The sequence below is a fragment of the Anolis carolinensis genome, chromosome 1 (genome assembly GCF_035594765.1).
Source record: "Anolis carolinensis isolate JA03-04 chromosome 1, rAnoCar3.1.pri, whole genome shotgun sequence".
Taxonomy (NCBI): Eukaryota; Metazoa; Chordata; class Lepidosauria; order Squamata; family Dactyloidae; genus Anolis; species Anolis carolinensis.
In genome coordinates, this window is record NC_085841.1 from 240,944,415 (window position 1) to 240,966,531 (window position 22,117).

Below are 22,117 nucleotides of genomic sequence, written 5' to 3' on the forward strand. Positions count from 1 at the left end.
TTCCATAGCATTGGATCATTGCAGTCAAAGTGGCATCAAACTGCATTAATTCTACTGTGTAGGTAAACTCTCATCCTGCCCCAACTTTTGAGCGATCAAGAAACATAACTTCTCACTTAGATGAGAGAGTTTGCTGACAAACATGCATTCTGGCACATGCAACCAAATATAGACACAGAAAGCAAATGAAATAATACTGCAGTTTGCAGTATGTCATAGGTTATACAGCATTTTCCTCTTTTTATCCTCACCAAAATCTGAATAAAGAGACTTGTCCAATGCAATAGCTACATAGCTGTTCCAGACTTGGAACGAAGCTTTTTTCATACTGGCTCCCTCAGCACCAGCGTGTGAGTGCTAACTTTTTTTAACAGTTTGTGGACTTTACTTCCAAAAGATACCAAATAAAAAAGAAAAAGAAAAATGAGTTGTGGATGGTAGTACATTGCTGTCTAGGAGTAGAATATGATGTATAGATCAAAACAATCAAAATGTATCAAATCACTTTGGTACAGGGCTTGGAAAACTGAATTTTATAGCAAAAGAATGCATATCCACAGCACATTTTTTATTCCTGTAAAACTGTTCAGATGGATTTGGTACTTTTAGGAAACAAACTCCATATATAGATATGTGAATAATACCTAGCCAAGCCACCCACATACCATTTCACCTGCTGTTTCGCCTGGCCTGAGAGACCAGCTGGATTATATATTAGGACTAAAGGACAGCTAGAGTTGGCAAGAAGGATTGGCTGGGGAGAGAGACAAGACTGACAGATTCCAAGTATAGCAGAAGGTGAGGTTGGAGAATAAATTGTCCTTGTGAGTAGGAGAGGGAAATTGCAAAGAATGCACACATCCATGAATTTTGTATGGATCAATTGAACCAAAATCCTAATACTTAACCACTTCTTAAACCACCTGATTTAACCACTAAAACATGAGTTAGAATCTATAATTCATCTCTCTATACACAGAGTCCATCCAGGTCATTTTGCTGTCTGAGGTAGAGTAGCAAATGGCACCCCACCCATTCAATGCAAGGTGCATAGGATCCCAAAACAGGTAAGGCAGAACATTACACAAGCACTTCTCCTCCTCTTTTCTACTATAAGGATGTTAAATATATTTGCTTCCTTTTCATGATATCTCAAATCTGTTTCTGAGGCAGTTGCCCACTTTGCATAAAATTAAGTCAGTATCACTGACTATAGGTGGGAGCTGCGGTGGCGCAATGGGTTAAACCCTTGTGCCAGCTGAACTGCTAACCTGAAGGTTGGGTTGCTGATCTGAAGGTTGACGGTTCAAATCAGCGAGACGGAGTGAGCTCCTATCTGTCAGCTCTAGCTTGTGGAGACATGAGAGAAGCCTCCCAGCTAACACATCCGGGAATCCCCTGGGCACTATCTGTGTAGATGGCCAACCCTCTCACACCAGAAGTGACTTGCAGTATGTTCCAAAGTCACTTCTGACATGATAGAAAAATGACTACAGGTATTGAAAAGAAAAGGAAAAAAAGAAAAGGAGAAAAGCTGGCCTTTAACCACTTTGATTCTGAATGAAGGATAGTAAAAATGTCCTCTTTCCCCATTGCCTGCCCCTTCTGACCACCATTAAAACACCAATCTTGCACTGGAGTGGTGGAAATTCTGTCTCCCATGAAATGAGAATATTTAGCTTCACAAGACCTCTCCTTCCCCTCTTTCCTGCAATAGGTTCTGAAGACCTTAGGTGCCCACTGCACAATCTACCTGCAGTGTTGCTCCCACTTACCTGTGGGCCCGCTAAGGGCAGAAGCTGACGTGGCCCTGGGCAGGGAAAGCCTCAGGTATGCTACCTGTTTGCAGGAGGGAGGGAGGGAGGGAAGGAGGATGGACAACTGAGCTCCAGCCGGGCGCTGTGTATGTGTGGAGGAATGTTTGTGCAAGGGGAGAGGCCTGCAGCAAGCACTTCCTTATTGGCGGAAAGGCCCAAGTAAAGTGCAAAGGAGCAACCCATATCATTAAGGGTGAATGTCAAATAATATGAAGGTACAAGGCTGCTACTTGTTTCTTGAAGCAGGACTTCTGTGTCTGGTTTTTTAAAAAAAAATGTTTTGTTAAAGTTAACAATTAATTAAATGTGAACTCTAAAAACAACTGAAACCAAACCTGGGCTAGATTTTTAACTAGCAGGAGAAACCAGGTGAATCATATCAATGCACCTACAGTTCCTGCACAAATCTGTTGAACTTCTGCCTATAAATGGCACAGAGACCTTCTCAAAAAATATGAGGCCCCTTCCACACAGCTCTATAACATCCACGTTGAACTGGATTATATGGCAGTGTGGACTCTGATAATCCAGTTCAAAGCAGATATTGTGGATAATCTGCCTTGATATTGTGGGTTATATGGCTGTGTTGAAGGGTCCCATGTCTACCTAAATAGTGGACCTTTGGTATCAATTGGGATTTGGTTCCAAGACCCCTGATGAATACCAAAATCTGTGAATGCTCAAGTTCCTTTATATAGAATAGTGTAGTAAAATGATGTCCCTTATCTAAAATGGCAAAATCAAGATTTGCTTTTTGGTTATTGTTCAACCCATGTATGGTTGAATCTGTGGATATAGCATTAGTGGATGGATACGGAGGGCCGACTGTAATCCTTGTCTTTCACAAGTCACGGGAGTTGTATCTGTTGTTACACAGATGGATATGATTTATGCAAGACACAACCCAGCTAGAGTCTAGTAAGCACTGGAAAAATCGAGCGTATTTTAATCTCTCCTATCCTATTAAAATCAAGGTGCCTTCAAAGTGTTTGAAACATACTGAACTGGAATGACCATGACATTAACCATATATACTCAAGTATATGCCGAGTTTTTCAGGAGTCCTTTTTTAGGACTGAAAAAGCTGCCCATGGCTTATACTTGAGTGAGGGTCCTGGATGGCTTATATTTAGGATGGCTTATACTCAAGTATGGGGCACAGTGTGTTAAAGTGCTGAGCTGCTGAACTTGCAGACCAAAAGGTGCCAGGTTCAAATCCCGAGAGCGGAATGAGCGCCCCCTGTTAGCCCCAGCCAACCTAGCAGTTCGAAAACGTGCAAATGTGAGTAGATCAATAGGTACCGCTCAGGCGGGAAGGTAACAGCGCTCCATGCAGTCAGCCGGCCACATGACCTGGAGATGTCTATGGACAACGCCGGCTCTTCGGCTTAGAAATGGAGATGAGCACCAACCCACAGAGTCAGTCACGACTGGACTTAACGTCAGGGGAAAACCTTTACCTTTAACCTATATTCAAGTATATAGGTAATCAGAGTTGGACAGTCTTATCTTATTAAGGTCTTATTATTATCTTTCATTACAGTTTTATGTGAATATTCAAAAACATTTAACCTACTGATGCCTAAGTTAATGTAATTTTAATTGTATCTATTTTTATTTTTGAAATTTACCAGTAGCTGCTTCATTTCCCACCCTTGTCTTATACTCAAGTCAATAAGTTTCCCCTGTTTTTGTGGTAAAATTAGGTGTCTCGGCTTATATTTGGGTTGGTTTATACTCGAGTATATACGGTATTCGCTTTTTGGTGCTCACTCTCTTTCTAATCCTAAACTTTTCTAAGCCAAAGTTGTGAATGTAAAGCAACAAGGATGAAAATTCTGCATGTTTCCTTCAATTTATTGAAGGATAGGTGGGATACCTGTGCCTTCCAGAATTTGCTATCTTGTCACAGGATTGCAGAATTGAGGATTTAGAGACCTAGGATCGCCAGAGTGAAAACTGGAGAAGGGATTTTGGTGGGTGTTATTTATTACTTGTTTGTGTGCCAAGCAACACCTGCTGAAATTCTCTCTTCTATATAACCATCAAAGGTACAGAAGACCTTGTTCTGCTTCTGGAATATGCACAACAACCCAGTGATTCCGGCCATGAAAGCCTTCAATAATACATAGACCTTGTTCAGTTTTCACTCTGGCAGCCCTAAAGCGAATCCAGTGGTCATCTAGTTTAACCCTCTCACCATGTAGAAATCTAAACAATTGGCCATCCCAGCCTCCATTGAAAAACTTCCAAGGAAGGACAATTCACCACCTTGTTTCTTTAAATGAGAAATGTTTCTTCTTTGGCCAGAGTGGAGGAGGGACTGTACCGAACTATTTCCTCAAGGAAAGATATTTATTTCCATCCCCGCCCCATTTCATTATAACAAAGATTGCTTGGAAAATAAATGAGACTGTCTTATATGTAAGAAATTCTGTATACAAATACTGGTATGTGTTTCTGTGTTGGTAAGCATTGTATTAATTAGGGTTCAGAGTTCTGTAATCTAAAGATTACAGAAATTATTAGTAGCCTAAACAAATGGCATGCTTACATAGAAGCTATTGGAAAATGTACTGAAGTGAGCCTTTCCTTGATCTAATCATCACAGCCAACAGGTGCTTTGGTAGGTGGGGACTGATGAAATTTGTAGTCAGTTTACCAGCTGTTAGGATTTCTGGGAGTTGAAGACCAAAACATCTGGGGACTCACAGGTTGAGAACCACTGTCCTAAATAATGGTAAAAGTTGCTCTGCTTAGGATGGACTATTTTCATGATACAATAGTATGCCTAAAAATATTGACAGATAAAACTGCGTACCTTGCTTGAATAAGACAATATACTGCATTAGAAGAATTCTGTAAGCCATCCCATTACTGAGGACTTTTTCCCAACTGGGGCAGATTTTAGAAGCTAAAAAAAGTATTACTTTCCTTTATTGACTCAAGCCCTTCCACTTGCCCCATATACTATTATAGCTACAATATGCAAAAATCATTTTTTTCCCTCAAAGACAATGCAATATTCACAGTTAATTGCTCCTTGTCCTCCCTGCTTTTTTTATTCAGCATAAGGTACAGCGTGAGCAAACCTGTGAACCATGGGAAATTCCCCCTTCCTTTTTAGTAAGCTACATTCACCAATGTGGAGCACCTGGTGGCGCAGTGGGTTAAACCACTGAGCTGCTGAACTTGCTCACTGAAAGGTAGGTGATTCGAATCTGGGGAGCAGGGTGAGCTCCCGCTGTTAGCCCCAGCTTCTGCCAACCTAGCAGTTCGAAAACATGCAAATGTGAGTAGATCGATAGGTACTGCTCCACTGGGAAGGTAACGGCGCTCCATGTAGTCATGCTGACCACATGACCTTGGAGGTGTCTATGGACAACGCCGGCTCTTCGGCTTAGAAATGGAGATGAGTACCAACCCCCAGAGTCAGACATGACTAGACTTAATGTCAGAGGACAACCTTTACCTTTACCTTACATTCACCAAACGATAAAAATAGTCAAGAAACCATAACTTGATTCCAGAAGAAGTGGTGTTATTCTTCTTAAGACGCAATAGTACTATGATGTAATAATTATTATCTCTCTTATAAAAAGATGGAATTAATTAAAAATAACTAGTTGTTATGTCTGCATTCTGAATTGTAAGAGCTTCTAGTTCCCTCATCAACATCAACACAGATTAGGTCCTTTGCAGAAATTAATCTTTCTCGCTTTGACTGCTTATCCAGCACAATGGAATCATGCAGAGAAAAGGGATTTCTATTGCAAACTAGATCTATCCATTGCTGAGAAAGCTGTCCCAATAGATTCGGGAGAGGGCAGCTACATAGAGGGAACTGTCTGTTCCTTGGCTCAGTGCCTGGCTGTCTCTATTGTGGCCCCTCTCCGCCACATACACTCACATTCCCGGGTGGGTGGCTCATTGCAAATTAATGCTACCCTATGCTGGATTTCTGGGCGGATATGAATTGAGTTGCTGAACCTGAGTGAAGCCTACCAGTGTTTCGCTGAAGTCGGGGAACTGCTACAAGTCAAGTCAGATCAGTTCAAAGTTGTTCTTTTTGCAAGCCTATAAGTTATGTTTTTTAAAAAAAACACACCACTTGACAAGCTTCACCGTAAAAGCATGCTAAGGAAGTGGAAAGGATCCATCCATTCATTTCCAGTGAAGGACAGATCTTCTATCCAGGATCTTGGAGAATGTACAACTCCATGGATATGCCTTGTTTTACATGCAGAAATGTCCCAGGTACAGCCAACAACATTTCCAGGGAGAGCTAGGAACGATTCCCAGTCTGAGTCAGTGTTGATACTGCTGGACTAGATGGACCAAAGGTGTAACTCAGTACAAAGCCTTTCTATCAAATACCTGTTCTTTCTCCCTTTTGCAAAAATGACACAGGCTCCTGTGGTACCTTGTAGCTTAAAATATCCACAGGGGAATAAAATTCCATCTCTGGTTTCACTCTACTGGGGCAAAAGAGATCACTACTAACTCCAGAGCTGCTAGTTCAAGAAAACCGGCAAATTCTTTTGCAAGTATAAATCGGCATAATCATGGAATAAACGTCAATGAGAGTACCTTGATTATCATCAGAGTATCTTTTCCATACTGTCATGCAAGGACCTCTTAGATTTGACATAGGAGAGGAGGTTTCCAGGTTGGAAAGAAACCATTACCCATAGGTACCTAACTTGTGTATTTTCCCTCTTCCAGTGAGTATGCCCCTATTTTGATTATAGTGTCCAAATGGCCCATCACCAGTGGTTCTCATATTTTGACATTTTATCTTGGCCAAATGAGCGTGAGCCTATTTTTTAAAAAATTTTCTTAAATTTTCCAGTTACGATTTCCAGCTTTACAACCAGCCCTTGTTGAGGTGCCTTTAATGCAACTTGCTAAAAAGAGTCTTGGCAAGTCTGAGGTTTTGTCTGCTGCCTCCTGCACACAAAGTTGGTACAAAAGCAGGCTTAGCCAGATCTAGTAAGTTTATTTTCAGGTTTATGAGCCTCTACTTTAGCTTAGACCACAGTTAGTAGATAAGCTAGTGATTAAACAGGCCCATTTGAAATGCATTTGCCAATCTCAGTTGTTGCTAATAGACTTATCCAAGTGATTCCATTGAGCTCTTTATATCATCATCTGAAATAATCTGTTGACTTCTCCTTCTTTGTAATGGAGAGAGCATTTGAAACAATTGTCTTGAACCAAAATCTGACACTACATTTCTTGTATTCTGTGTAGCTGGGGAAATCCTTGGGCGTCTGCTCTATTTTTATTGGTAAGGTCCAGTGAACTTTGTCCTCCCATTTATAACCCATGCAAGGAAGACGGAAGCAATCCTCCCTGTTTGTAGTGTTTGCCAGATAGGGCTGCTACCTATTCAACTGGATAAAGTAGTTGAGCTTGATAGGCGAATATTGTCAGCTGAAAACAGAGCTAATCCCTAACATTTTGCTGCTAATGTAAAAAAAACCAAAAAAAAAAACCAAGCAGTCCTATTCCATGTTCTAAAAGATGTTTGGACTGGCACCTGAATCTTTCTTTAACCCTAGCAATGGGGGCCTATTATTCCCAAGGGAGGAAAACTAGCTTGGAGAATGAAGATGGGCAGGTCGGCACAGTTCTTGCAACTCTTTCAACTCAGTGGGCTGCTTCATCTTACCTAATGTTAAGGCTGGTCCTGGCACAACAGTGGCTCTTAAAAACACAAAAAACAAGCCAGGCCACTTTTCTTTTCCTGGGGAGTTGACAACCCTATTACGATATTTGTGCCAGCCTCAAGCAAATCCTCTCTCCTGATGGAAACGGTTTTTAAAAAAGAAAATTGCCTGTGCCCTATTGAGGCTTTCAGCTTAGATTTTGAGTGCTTTGTTCAGCATTAGACATGAGCAGTGAACATCAGAGACAGCGAACTCTGTCTGATGTCTTTAGATCAGTGGTTCTCAACCTGTGGGTCCCCAAATGTTTTGGCCTTCGACTCCCAGAAATCCTAACAGCTGGTAAACTGGCTGGGATTTCTGTGAGCTGTAGGTCAAAACACCTAGGGACCCATAGGTTGAGAACCACTGCTTTAGATTTTACACTGCCAGATGAGTCTGTAGCCCAGCAATTCCCCAGAATGAAAGTGGCATGCAGCACAATGTTTTTTGTTGACATATGGCCAATGAGAAAGATGGGTTTGGTAAATGCCTTTATTGGCTACCGGGTGCAGGTCTACTGCTTGGTTGGCCCTTGGGCACAGAGGCAGGTCAGGTGTTGAGGGATGATTTGCAGGAGACCCAATGTTGTTGCTGCTAAAAGTGCGGCTAAGATGTGGCTCAGTGCTGGACACGGCGGATGGATTGGATCTGGTTGGTATGGGCCTGGGTGCTGTAGTCACTGTACTTCTTGTATTCACCATTCTGTCTGTCCCGCTCCAGGACATACTGGTAGCCTCGGTAGCCTGGATACTGATAGGCAACCCACCTATGGGATAAAACAGAATGTTTGTAAGGTAAATGTGGAAAGGGACTTTGTAGCACCTTAGAGACTAACTAAGAAAACAAAGTTGGTAGCATATGTTTTCATGGACTAAGTCTATTGCCAAGATAAGTAGTTCTGCCAACCCCCAACCATGGTCCTCCACTGGAAATGTGATAGGGCAACCCCTTCTTCCAATTTTCAATCCAAGAGTGAAAAATCCTTAGCCTTCCTAGGGTCCATTCACACTGCACAATGATAACATGTTGATTCCACTTTAACCAGAATCTTGGGATTTGTAGTTTAAGGAGGGTCATTTAGAATCCTCATCCAGTGAGCTTCTCTAGTGCCTCTGACAAAACTACAAGTCCCAGGATTCCACAGGATGCAGCTATAAGAATTAAATCATAAAACTATAATAAGGCAGTGCAAAAGGTTTCCAGAAGTTGATGAACACTTTCATGATACTTCAACACAGACTAGGGATGGTGGGAACAGGAGTTCACATTACATCTGCTGGAGGAGCAAATGTTTTCTGATTCAGTCAATCCTTCTTCAGTACTTGCCTTAGTCGGTCCCTCAAGAAGTGGCCACAATGGAGGAAGGGATCAGTTTTAAAATATGGGACACTTGAACAAGGAGAATGGAAATCAAATGGGAGATCTCTACTCAATCAGCTCTATTTGCTGAGGTACGTACTGCACACACATACTGCAACCACATGAAACACCATTGTAGACTTGTGTCACTTTTTAGAAATAACACAAATAAAGCTTGTTTGGTCATTGGCATACTAGGACAAAATAAATACCTGTGAGCACTCTGGGGGCCTTCCACACAGCCCTATATCCCACAATATCAAGGCAGGAACCCCACAATATCAGCTTTGAACTGGGTTATTTGAGTCCGCACTCAGATAATGTGGGATTTTCTGCCTTGATATTCTGGGATATAGAGCTGTGTGGAAGGGCCCTGAGAAGTAAGCACTCCCTTCTCTCGTGGTATTTTTCAATCTCTTTAAAATGTCTCTGCTTCTAGCAAGCAACTTGGCCAAAAAAAAAAAAAACATGCAGGAAGCTCAGTGATAGAGCACCGAGCAGCTTTCCCAGCAACCCTGACTCAAACTGTTGGTCTATACATCCCATTTCAATGCTTACAGAAGATGATGGGAGTTACAGTTCAACATGTTTGGGGACACCAAATGGGGTCTCATTTCTGTCAATATCCTGGGGTTATTGCTCCCTGAGTATTTCCCCACTCATACCCTCTTAAGCAGAAGGTGCGCTGAAAAGTCCCAGGAAGAAATTTTGCAACATTAAAGAAAGTTGGCTAAAAAGATGACGACCCATCTTTTTAGCATTTCTCAAAATCTGCCTGACCTTATTCTTCTGATCTTTATTGTTGTGTGCCTTCAAGTCATTTCCAAAGGCAAACCAGGATTTTCACCCAGTCAGTTTTCAAGAGTAAATGAAGAACTGAACCTTGTTTTCCTGAATCATAGTTGAATGCTCAAACAACTACACCAAAAAACCAAATCTTTATCCATGGCCTTCAATACTTCTTCAATCCTATTGCATTTAAGCATCTGCAGATTGTTCATTTTATACCTTTTCTTCCTTGCTGTTCCTTATGCATAGACTATTTACTTGGATACCTTTGGGGTGACATCATTTATGTCCTTTCAAATCTCAAAATATACTTTTCCCATGCATTTATCACTTGTCTGCCCTTTCTTCTCCCATATTCTCTGCCTCTTGCTACTCTTTCCTCTCCCTTCTTCATTTCTAACAACCTGCATAATGTATTGTAAGCTGTCTGCGGCAGGGCCTTGACTTTTTCTGGGCTCTCTCATGTTACATCAAGAAGCACACTAAGGGCACTTTCAAAAAAAATTCACAATCCCTGTAGGAGCCCCCGGTGGCACAGTAGGTTAAACCCTTGTGCCAGTAGGACTGATGACTTGAAGGCTACCAATTCAAATCCAACGTGGGGAGAGCGAGGATGAGCTCCCTCTATCAGCTCCAGCTCCATGCGGGGACCTGAGAGAAGTCTCCCACAAGAATGGTGAAAACATCAAAACCTCTGGTTGTCTGCTGGACAACATCCTTGCAAACTGCCAATTCTCTCACACCAGAAGCGACTTGCAGTTTCTCAAGTTGATCCTGACATGAAAAAAAAAATCTCTGTATTGCCTATGGTCCCTCTATTCTGCATATCAATACATAGTCACCTCTCCACCCTTGTTGGGGTTAGGGGCACAGGATTCGCACAAAAGAGAAAAACCAAAAATAAATAAATTGATTTTTTTTAACTGAGAGATTTTTAGGGTTTTCAGCACAACTCTGTGGTCAACGTTCACTGGAAGCTGAGCACAGACTTGCATTAGGGGACTTAGTTTCCTAGAGAGGGGTTCTCTCCAGAAATCTCTTGGTCATCCAGAATGACTGGAGAGGTTGACCATAGAGTCACACCAGAGGACCTAGAAATTCTAGAGAGAACATTTAAATCAAATAAGTGAAAACTCAAATCTGCAAAAGTCAAATTTATAAATGTAGAGGGGTGGTTGTGCTTAGAAGGAAACACATGGGAGAGGTCTTCCACGGAAATGGCAGTGGGACCTTACAGGCAGGGATGAGGGACATCCAGTTTACTCCTAGCCCCGAGGGGCATCACTTACGCTCCAGAGTTGACTTTGACAGAGCCCACTTCCTTGTTGCCCCAGCCCATGGCCTGCAAGGATGGGTAGTCATCGCTGAGCTCAAACTTGCGTCCTTGGAAATTCTCTGCCTCATAGAGGGTCACTTTGCTGTCACTGTGGTTCTGCAGGATAAAGAAGAGGGTGGCTCAGACTGGGATTATCATAAGTGAAGTTCATTTTCTTCTTTCCTTCTATGCAGGGGTGCAGTTACCCCCATGCTCCACCCCCATGAGAGACCCCCATGCTCCACCGGTAAAGGCAATCCAAAAATGCAGACAATTATTTTGATCCATATCAACAAAAGTGTCATGGCAGTTTTCACTGTGGACCTTCATTGCCCATTCAGCTGCCTCTTTTGCATTAAAACTGGGATGGATTGTAACATGTGTAGAGGCACATGGAAAAACATTCTCTCCAATTTAGCTACTGTACAAACTGAAGAAAAGTTTGGAGGGCACTAGGGATTTTGAGGTAGCTGGAAGAAAGAGATCACTGTTCATTTTAATCTACAAGTCCTGTGCTCCAACTCTGCAAACCTTGACTCCACTATACTTTTTACTTCATCGTAAACCTGAATAGTCACAATCTCTCACCTTAATATATTCTTGTAGACAATCTCTAGCCCACATCCAATTATGTAAAAAAACAAAAAAGAAAACAAAAAAATAAACCCTAGCTTTTTATGTAAACAAGAAGGATTTTTAACGGCAAATTCTTCTCCTTGGAGACTTCTAAGAGCTGCAATTCTTATTTTCTCACCATTTTTTCCAAGTTGGTGGAATAGCTGAACTGGGAGCCTGGGAAGAATCCAGGGGCTAAAGAAACAATCCTGGTGGCTACCTAATTTCTACCCCATCCCATCGGGGGAAAGCCAAGTAATGTACCAAAACAGACTGCATCTTTTCCACTCTTAACTTTTACCACTATCTTCTTCCCTTCCCACTATTGATTCTGTATGTTAGACTGCACATTGCTTGAGATAGGAACAAATCTTTGTTTAAACACTCTCTAAAACCACCATCCACATCAACGAGACTAATAAATTACTAGCAGCAGTAATAGTATAATAGTCTTATTTTCCTTATTCTATGTGCCACATTCGGTTTGGCCTAAATTCCCCATCACACAGCCTATCTTTGCATTTCACTTAAGTGTTGTTTTGTATGTTGCTGCTAAGCAGCGAGAGAGAATGGCTATTTTTATGGGGTGATGGTTGTCAGTATCTGACAACGTGACCCACAGCAAACAGAGAAGATGTCAATATGTTTGGTTAAAAAAATAAAATAAAAATCTTGCATCTTTTGAGGCAGTCAGGATTTATAGGTTCCCAATCTTCCATGGACTCAAGGGGTTAAATAGAAAATGGGCACAGCTGCATGTCCCCCGCCCCACCGGTTCCATCACCCATCCCTGCAGCCTGCACTCTGCCAAGTGATCCTGCCAGGCAGGAGCGAGATGGTATCTCACACCCCTTTATTAAAAGTGCGGTCGTAATCTGACTGGCTGTTATTAAAGCCCAGAGATGGGGACGTGCAGAGATTTTTAAAACCCTGGTTAGGAACGGAAGCGGCTGCTCTTGAGATGGAACGATAGGCTGTACCGGCTATAGTCTGTTTGCAATGAGCCCTGTGCATTCTGTCCAGAAAGTATGGTTGATGCTTGCAAAACTCCCTTCCTCCTGCCTCCCTTTGCATTCCCCTTGACTGGCCCTTTGGCCCTAAACCAGAAAGGCACCCCTCCCAATACTGTCTACTTCTTTGTATATGGTAGATTTTGACAATAGATGCTGGTTGTACATTTTGTTGCTGTTGGTTGCAATGGGTTTTCCCCACTGCTTATGCCCACCCAAAGGCAAAAGGTCAGACTTACTCTTTCCTTCCCAAAACTAGGCCCTTCCCTCCCATCCCCCAAAGGATTGCTTTTCCCAATATGATAGTGTGGGTGATGGGAGTCGCAGGTCAAAACATATATTGGGAAAGACTATTCTAGAGAGTGTAAAGGTACCAATGATGCAGAAGTAGTCACAGCCTCTCTACTTCCGTCTTTCTCGTGGTCCTTCTACCTCCAGCCTTCTCCACTATAAAATACTAAGCAGAAATGTACATTTGCCCTCTTGCATGCTAGTTTTGTCTTAAAATATGAATAAAGCCATTTGTCTTAGAAAGTAATCAAAGGGAGAATTTAGGAAGAATGACATCTTTTTATCAGAGGGGAAGGAATACTCAGGGTATTTAGCTATGCAGAATTTTTGAGTGACTTAAGAGCTCTGTATAACTCATAAGTTTGCTTTTCCTATACTGCCAGCAGTTCATGTGATAAAAGATGTCTCCTTGTCCTATTATACATCTCTAGGATGCGAGCTTGTCAGAAACCCTGTTAATTTTATTTTAGCTTAGCTTCTGTCACTCCTTCTGGCAATTTCACTATAGTCATTTTTGTCCTTGCCAAAATAATATATAGCCACAGCATTTATTGCAGACAGCAAAAGAAATGACTGTAGTACATTCTGTGAGTGCCTTTAGTAGTTTTTAAGGTGCTAGTGATTGATCATAAAAATAAGGCATTTCCTTTCTCTGTCTACCACTGAGGTTCTCGTAGATTGTTTTGTGTCTCCCTGTTACTTTGTGCTCTATGGAAGATCCAGAGGGGAGCCTGTCTGCATTTGGGGGGGCTTTTTAAATATTTTGAAGAGTCAGAATAACCAGACTAAACTCACAGCACACTTGATGGTACGGAAGGAGAGCAGGTATTCAGTTCTGTAGCCGCTGTTCCCGCTCCAGGCCTCCCAGCGAGGGTAGTCGCCTTTCTCCAGGATGAACTGTTGTCCTTGGTATTCAGGGTACTCATACCCCACCCAACTGTGGGCCAAGAAGGATATGGGGAGGGAGGGAGAAAGAAGGTGGGAGGGGAGCTGGGAAATATGACTTTAAAAAAGCAACTCATTCCCATTACTTGTATTTAAAAAAGTAATTTGCCGTTGTTACTTCTTGCAGTGCTAAACAAATAAACACCTAACTACATTCCATGCTGTATTGCTTGTTACAATTATTTTAAATTGTTTCTACTATCTTGGGCAAAGTCCTGATGCTGAGAATAAAATGGCATAACTTGAGGGGAGGATCCCCTCACGTGTCTCTACAAAAATAAGACAATGTTTGGAGGGTTTTTTTGTGTGTTTCAGGAGCGACTTGAGAAATTGCAAGTCTCTTCTGGTGTGAGAGAATTGATCGTCTGCAAGGATGTTGCCCAGGGGACACCCAGATGTTTGATGTTTTACCATCCTTGTGGGAGGCTTCTCTCATGTCCCTGCATGGGAGCTGGAGCTGACAGATGTGAGCTCACCCCACTCCCCAAATTCGAACCCCTGGTCAGCAGTTCTGCCAGCACCAGGGTTTAACCCATTGCGCCACCGGGGGCTCAATAATGTTTAAAAGGATCTAAATGTATATTTGTTGTCACACAGTAAAGTAACTTCATTTGCACGTTAACTTTACTTTTGAAATATAACATCACAACACTCTTGTTAACAAAAAAAAGGAGTAACATGTTATAGGTAACTGATATTTATAGCTTATTATAATTGTAACCCATTCTTCCCTAATTGTAGATGTGAGTATCTACAATTCCTTAAACCAACATGGCATTTTGCCCAGACCTGTGAAAAGCAATGGGGCAAAAGACTGGCTAGATTCCACCTGGAGTGCTTGCACCTCGTCACCACTCCTGTGCTCCCTTCCAACCCTTAAATAGTACTTTTTGGTAGATCCTCCACCCTGCTGCTCTTTCTTTGCAAACTAGTTTTGAACATATTAATGAAATGGGCATTTAGAATACCTTCCCTTTATGGACACCAATAGGGACTCACTGGCCAAAACCTACAATGCCCATCAAGATTTTCATGGGCAGGACTCTACTATGGCCCACCACTCACCATTGTCAAGATTTTGGTGAGAAATTCTCTCTGAACAGCTATCCTATGATAGGTAGAGGGTGGAGACTATGCCCCATAGCCAAACACAGACTGATGCCATCTTTCACCCATATCCATAAGAGCCCTTTAGAAAACTCAATAGATGGACAGAGCTAAATGCATCTCTGATCCCACACCTTCTCCACCAGTCACAGAATTGCTATTCAGGGGGTGTTATTTTGCCAAAGCTGACTCCGGTCATTGTGGAGAGAAAAAGAGAATACCAGCCTCTATAATGATCAAAAAGGCATAAAGTGGATTTACCTTGCATTTGTCACTAACAGAATGCTGGCCACTGAGTGCTGCCACATCCAGAGCCTGACAAAGTGTTCTGTATCTTTTCAAAGTCAGACAGAAGAGAAAATCTGCAATGGCACAGTGATGGAAATAGCCACACAGAATGAAAATCTCTCCCCCACCCCACCTTTTGTTAGAAGTCACCTTGTATAAAATCAGAATGTTTGTCCTTTAAGACCAAAATCTTGACTATTTTTTGCAGGCCTTTCAGATCATTGCCTCTTAGGGCCTCATCAGACAGAGGCTTTCTTCCTTTTAGCATGCTGCCATCACAAAGCGGGGATGGAGTCTGCTGGAGCCCATCATACGACGCAAGGCTACTTCTGGCAGGGCTCCATTGGGCTCCTTCCTGGCTCCATCTCGGTAGCATAATAAAAGGAAGAAAAGAGGATATGGGTGATTGATTGCACATATCCTCATTGAAGAAGCCAGGGACAGCATGCGAGGAAGCTGGGATGTGCTGGGAAACATCAAGGAATTGCAGCCCACGATCAACTATGGTACGGTGACGAAGTTGGGCACTGGCCCACAGTTTCATCTGCTGTCCCCCATCCTCTGGACCCCCATCTGATGAGATCCTTAGACTGTTTCATTGGAGATGTGAAGGATTGAACCTGTCACACTCTGAATGCAAAATAAGTGCTCCATTACTCTTCCCCCTGCTACAGCTGTTGTAAAGACATTTAGGCAACTCTCTTTTGAGTACATAATAATAGAGGGTGCAAAACAGACAGTGTATAATTTGTGATATTGCAAATTTGGAATATATGGGAGTACAACTCCCGTATCAATAGGTAATACATTCCCAGATTTTGTGGAAGCAGTTTTCCCCATCAAGGAATAAAAATAATGTTACGTGGTCTCTCTGACATTAAAAATTGCTCTTTTTCTACAGTTTATTTACTTATAAAGCTATTATTTGATATGGGTAAATCCAGGACACAGAACAGCAGCAGTTACTGTGGCCTACCAGAAGCACTTACGGGCCATTTTCCACTTTAATTGAACGGATCTTGCGGAAGCCACGTTCCATGATGCTGGGACACTCCATCAGGAATTCACATCGCTTCCCCTGGAAGTTTTCTTCCTCCCAAACGGTGATCTTGTATTGACCCAGGGTCTCCATGTGCTGGCTGGTCATAGACACCTTTCCTGCTGTAGAAATGTGAAATCATTTTATTGCTGATTTTCTTGGGCATCTACCATAGGATCAGATTCCATCCTTTCTGTGCTAGGAATGGGGAATCAAGGATTTGCTGCCATCTTCTAATAGCATCAAATGCTCACTAAATTACACTGAGAAACACGGAACAGAGAAGTGGCCATGGAGAAAAGATTATGGTCCACCTGTAAACCCAACTATTTGTGAAGGTGCTCAAATAACCATTTTATTGGTTTACACAATATAGAAAAGACTTTACTCATTTCTCCCCAATTTTATAATTTACTTTAACTGCCACATCTTCAGAACTGGTCTGAACAACAGAACATAACTATTTCTTTGCCAGTCTTGCTAAACAGGGGTTGGATTCACATGAATGGGGTCTAAGAATGAACTGTCATCAGGAAACTGGTGCTGGGTGGATAGATAAATTGTTTCCCACATCGTCCTTAACCAATGGCTACACTGGTTGAGGTGATGGGACTTGACATTTAAAGCAATTGAAGGACATCACATTGGAGGAAACATGATTAATATGATGTCAGGGATGCCATAGTCAAAGGCAGGTTTATGAACACACACATATAACAACTATTAGGAGAGCCTACCCTTTAAGAAAGCAGGTTTAGCAGCATTATTAGAGAGCAGCAAAGAGTAAACTGTATAAAATGTAGCTACAAGAAGGGTATCATTTTGGATTTTTCTGATTCAGACACCAAAATGTCTTGTGCAATGACATTTTTCTTCAGTTCCAGTCCTTCTTTTAAATGTAGTTTTTGTCAGCACTGTAAACCATAGGATTAGCATCCCAAGAGCAGCCATTTGTTATTATATCTCAGATATATATTATATCTCATTATATCTCAGGATGGGAACTCTCCCACTTGCAGAAAAAGCATTTACAAGTAGAAAACCTCCTTATCTATTTTTTGTACACATATTTGTGCCAGAAGAATTGTATTGTGGCCTCAAACCAATGCATGTGTATATGTACATACATGCACGCACATACTGTGCTTTGATTCTTACATGTCTGTCAACGTATTTTCTAATTGACCCTTGACCAAAAAATGGGCGTGGGGGTGGGTGAAAAATGGGTAACGTATAGAAGAGGTAGATAGGATTGAGGTCCCATTTCACCTAACATTCTATCAAAATCTTGTCCCTTATCAACAACCATCAACGAATATAGTCCAGACCAGAGCATGCCAGAAGCAAAAAGAAGATGGTGCAGAAAACATGGTTCTAGAGCTAGCCTCTTCAAATGGCTCATGAACATAATCCAAACTAATACAGGGTCACCCCTGGGGATGTCCTATTGCCGCTCTTTTGGCCAGCCGACCCAGCAACCGTGGGCTTAAAGTCCTCACAGAGTAATCCCACCCCAGTCTGTTAGACAAAACCGAGGGAAGCTAGGTCCTCCTCAGAATACCAGGGCACCACAGGCCCAGCTGGGCGCCCAAGGGATGTAGTGATGGAGTTGTTGAGGGCAAGGGATGGGAGGCTGGTACTTACTTGGTTGGCAGGGCACAGAGGCAAGAGTGGTGCTGCTGGGCTGGGGGTCCTGGCATCATTATATAGCCTGGCTTGGCCAAGTGTCCAGCGGGTGTGTGCAAAGAGGTTGCGCTGAGTCAGCAGTGCCAAGCTGCGGGAGGAGAAGCAGTCCGGTCCCTGTCTGCGCTGTCCATTCCTCTTAGCCATCCCAGTGAGATGCCGCTCCTCTCCCCAGACCAACAATAGGGAACGGGGCATGTTTGCTTAGTAGCCGAGGAACACAAAAGATAAAGGCCCTGACATGCCATTTTCTTTTCACCCTCAGAACAATGCCCCAGCTCAGCCAGAGGATTAAGAACATAGTCCATTCCCAGGGCATTGCACGGGAGAGCCTGGCAGCTGTACCATGGGGCAAAGGCAAAGCTGCCCCTGGCGCCACTGAGGATGGGAATCTAGAGTCATGCCTCCCAGCCCCATAGCATCTAATGCTTTCCTGCCTATGGCACCATGCCCACAGAACATGGGGATATTTGAGGACTCTTCAGATCAGCCATTTCTCCCTGGCATAAGGTAGCCGGAGGGCGGAGGAAACATTTCTGTGTTGACATTTGCTTTCAGATCTAATTCATACCAGCTTCAGGTCTTATGAAAACTTTTTTTGCATGGTGTCTCATCAAGGGCAGCCTTTCCCGATCAGGGGGCCTTCCTGCTAAATGTGTTGGGTTACAACTCTCAACAACCCTAGTCGACTTTTTTGCGTGGTGTATTGGCACCTCAAACATCTGGATGAGGGCACCAGGTTTGGGGGAGCCGGTCTGAAGGGAACCTAGTGGCTTCCTTGACTCCTACATGTCTGTTTCAAAGCAGTAGTTGCAGATAATCTGCTCAGTGAGAAGATAGCAAGAACCCACCTCTGATGTCACCTGGAAACGGGCAACAACAGCTGGTGGGTAAATGTTAGCAAGACATTGTGTGCGTACATGGTCTGTATGGTTTGCAACAACCATCCTTACCTTATAGAAGCATGGCTGGGCTACGCTTTGGATACTATAATAGCTTGTCTCAATTCCACTCCTGCTTCTGTGTTTCAGCCCACCTGGCCCCTTTAAAAAAATACTAACTCTTTCAATTAATATTCAACAAACTCTTTCTAGTTCTTGAGCATCCCTTCATATCCCACCAGGGGGTGCAGGAGGGCAGGAATTGTGCAGTCTTTGTAAAAAAAAACCAAAAAAAAAAACAGGTGGCCAACACATGAACATGTAGGCATTATTGGAAATATTACTTTTCCCCCCTCTTGCATTTCTATTTTGGTTTTATTCTAGTCTTTTATTCTTTAACCTTTATTTTACTCAGTTTCTCAGTTTGTCTGTTTTCCCCCTTTCCTTGGTCTTCTGTTCTTTTTTGAAAAATGTTGCGCTGGAGGGCAGGGATTTGTACTTTTTGTGTGTGTTTGTATAGCATTTCATGCATATTAGGCACTTTTATAAATGATTAATCATGATGTGATTAAAATCTGTTGAAAGAAGCCATGATGTCAGTGGGCGCAAGAAGGTGTCAATCAAAACAAGATGTGGCTCTTGTTGATTACATTTCTTTTCTTTTTTTAACCAAAACGAATTACGACATTAATTTTCTATTTAGATTACATTTACCTTCTAATTCAGGCACTCTGTATTTATAAAGATAAAGTGGGGTACGCATTTTTACAAAACACAAATATATCAGAAGACGTAAATGAGATGCTTTTTTAGGGAGTCTGAAGGACAAGATCAGAGCCTTTTAAATTTGAAATAACCTTTTCTGTGCAAATACAGAATTTACAAGATCATAACACTCAAGTGAAGGAAATACAGTAGAATTGGGCATGGCAGTACTAACTTCTGCACTTGCCGCTTTAGGAATGACAGGAACCAAACTGGATTTACTAATACGACCAGCTATTAAAAAGTCCATCACTCATGGACAATATTTGTATGTTAAACAACAGCAAAATACCCCCAAAACCTGAGGTCTGAGGCACAAGCAGAGTAATATAGATTCTTAAAACTCCTTACACATTATTTTTATTTTGTGTGTATGTGTGTTATTTTTTTCAAGGACCTGTTCCCTAGTTAAAGTGTTTAAGATTCCAGTCATGTAATTTGATGTCATATGCTTTTGCCCCAGAAATCTTGAGCACTTGCTGCCGATCTATAATTTCCTTTGATCACTCTTTCTCAGGAGACTGAAGATGACAACTGAGATGACAGTTGATATCCTCCTCAAGCAATGAGAAGCCCATAACGGACTCCAGATGTAAATTACGGCCAAGTCAACATACATTTTAGACTGATGGACAAAAAGTAAGTGATGAAAGGAGAAGGCAGCAATATACCTCCCAATACACTCAGACGATTCAACATCTTTAGTGTGTTATTGTATGTCTTCAAGCCATTTCCAATTTATACCAACTCTAAAGTGAACTTATCATCGGATTTTTGTTTTGCAAGAGTTGTTCAGAAGATTTGCCTTTTCTTCCTCTGAACCTGCAAGAGTTTGACTTGCCCAATGGGTTTAAGTAATTTGACTTGCCCAATGGGTTTAAGAAATTCACAATCTCATGTTGTTCTAACATAGCCAATAAATGTTGCCTCCAGGGTTCTTGGTAAATCTACCAGCCACATACTTCTGGAAATAATTTTATTTTCTGCCTTGAAAGTATTGCTTCTCCTTGTTAGTGCAGGGCCTCTTGCTGCTATTACTGCGTAAGTTGATTTCATTCTTCAGTCTGCTCCATGCAGCACTGGAATAGGTCTTATTTGAGTATATTTAACAGTCATTGGTAGGTATCTTCTCTTCTAACCCAGGTTATTGGGATAATTTGGACTCTGGTATTAAAGGTATGGTCTACTTGCATGTGGCTTCCATGCTTCTTTCTGGGCCTCAACAGACATTACCACAGAGGTGAAAAATCCATTGGTTGCTGTTGTTGTTGTTGTTGTTGTTGTTGTTGTTGTTGTTGTTGTTGTTGTTGTGTGCCTTCAAATAATTTCCTCAGGGCTTAGTCCTGGGTCCACTACTGTAATGTTTAATGTTTATAAATGACTTTATTCATTCAGAGGCTTCTTCAGGGGTGACATGTTCCATCTAACAACAGCAGACACGTCTGAGGTTATTGAAAATCTCTCTCAGAAATATTTTAAACAATACTGGCCCTAGTACTATGCCCTGAGGTACACCCACCCCTACATCATTTCTCTCCAGGATGAGGAGCAACATTTGGTGAGTACTCTCTGAGTTTAGTATACCAGCCCATTACAAATTGGTGACTGTTTAGTCCACAGTTCACCAGCTTTTCTGAAGGAATATTGTGAGGGATCTTCTCAAATGACTTACTGAAATCAAGATAGACCGCATCCACACTTGCTGATCTGCCAAACTTGTAACTTTGTCAAAAAGAGAGAAAGAAAAAATTGAATTGTTTTTGAGAAACCCATGTTGGCTCTTAGTAATCACAGCATTCCCTTCTAAGTGCACACAGACTGACTGTTCAATGGCCCGTTTTAGATCCTTCCCTGATATCAACGTCAAGCTGAATGGTAGCTAGTTCTTGGGGCCCCTTTCCTCCATTTGAAGATGGGGACAAGATTTGCCCTTCCTCCGTCTCTTCAGAACTGTCCTATTCTTTAAGAATTCTCAAAGAGTACTGAGAGTGGCTTTTACATCTGCAAGTTCCTTTAGTATAGTATCCACTGGAGTTTATTCCAGGACTCCCATGGATACAAAAATCCATGTCCTATTATATACAATAGAGTAATGAAGTGTTTTTTTTTTTCATGTCAGGAGTGAGTTGAGAAACTGCAAGCCATTTCTGATATGAGAGAATTGGCCGTCTGCAAAGATGTTGCCCAGGGGACACCCACATGTTTTGATGTGTTTACCATCCTTGTGGGGGGCTTCTCCCATGTCCCCACATGGGGCTGGAGCTGATAGAGGGAGCTCATTTGCACTTCCCTGGGTTGGATTCGAACTGGCAACCTCCAGGTCAGTAACCCAACCTTCAAGTCATCAATCCTGCCTATACAAGGGTTTAACCCACTGTGCCTTCCTAGTGAAGTGGTGTCCCTTTTATATATCCCCCGGAAAGTGGTGCTGGGGACTCCTGTTCGAACCCCTGGTCATTGTCTTGTGGGGTCCCTCAGGATTCTATTTTGTCCGCCATGCTG

The 22,117-nt window shown here is 42.2% G+C and overlaps 1 protein-coding gene and 1 long non-coding RNA gene across 2 annotated transcripts; one reads left to right on the forward strand and one right to left on the reverse strand.

Moving 5' to 3' along the window:
* The first annotated feature begins 1,674 nt into the window (after positions 1-1,674).
* LOC134295292 (uncharacterized) lies at positions 1,675-20,572 on the forward strand. Its single transcript, XR_010001818.1, has 2 exons — positions 1,675-1,830; positions 20,133-20,572. It is a non-coding gene; the product is annotated as an uncharacterized LOC134295292 (long non-coding RNA).
* Positions 8,007-18,051, reverse strand: cryba2 (crystallin beta A2). The gene is made up of 5 exons (XM_062967300.1): positions 17,931-18,051; positions 16,237-16,408; positions 13,703-13,844; positions 10,966-11,108; positions 8,007-8,294 (listed from the first exon to the last, which is right to left on the reverse strand). The coding sequence occupies exons 2-5, from the start codon at positions 16,392-16,394 to the stop codon at positions 8,147-8,149; spliced, it is 591 nt and encodes a 196-aa protein (XP_062823370.1). The 5' UTR covers positions 16,395-16,408; positions 17,931-18,051; the 3' UTR covers positions 8,007-8,146.
* Positions 20,573-22,117: the final 1,545 nt, after the last annotated feature.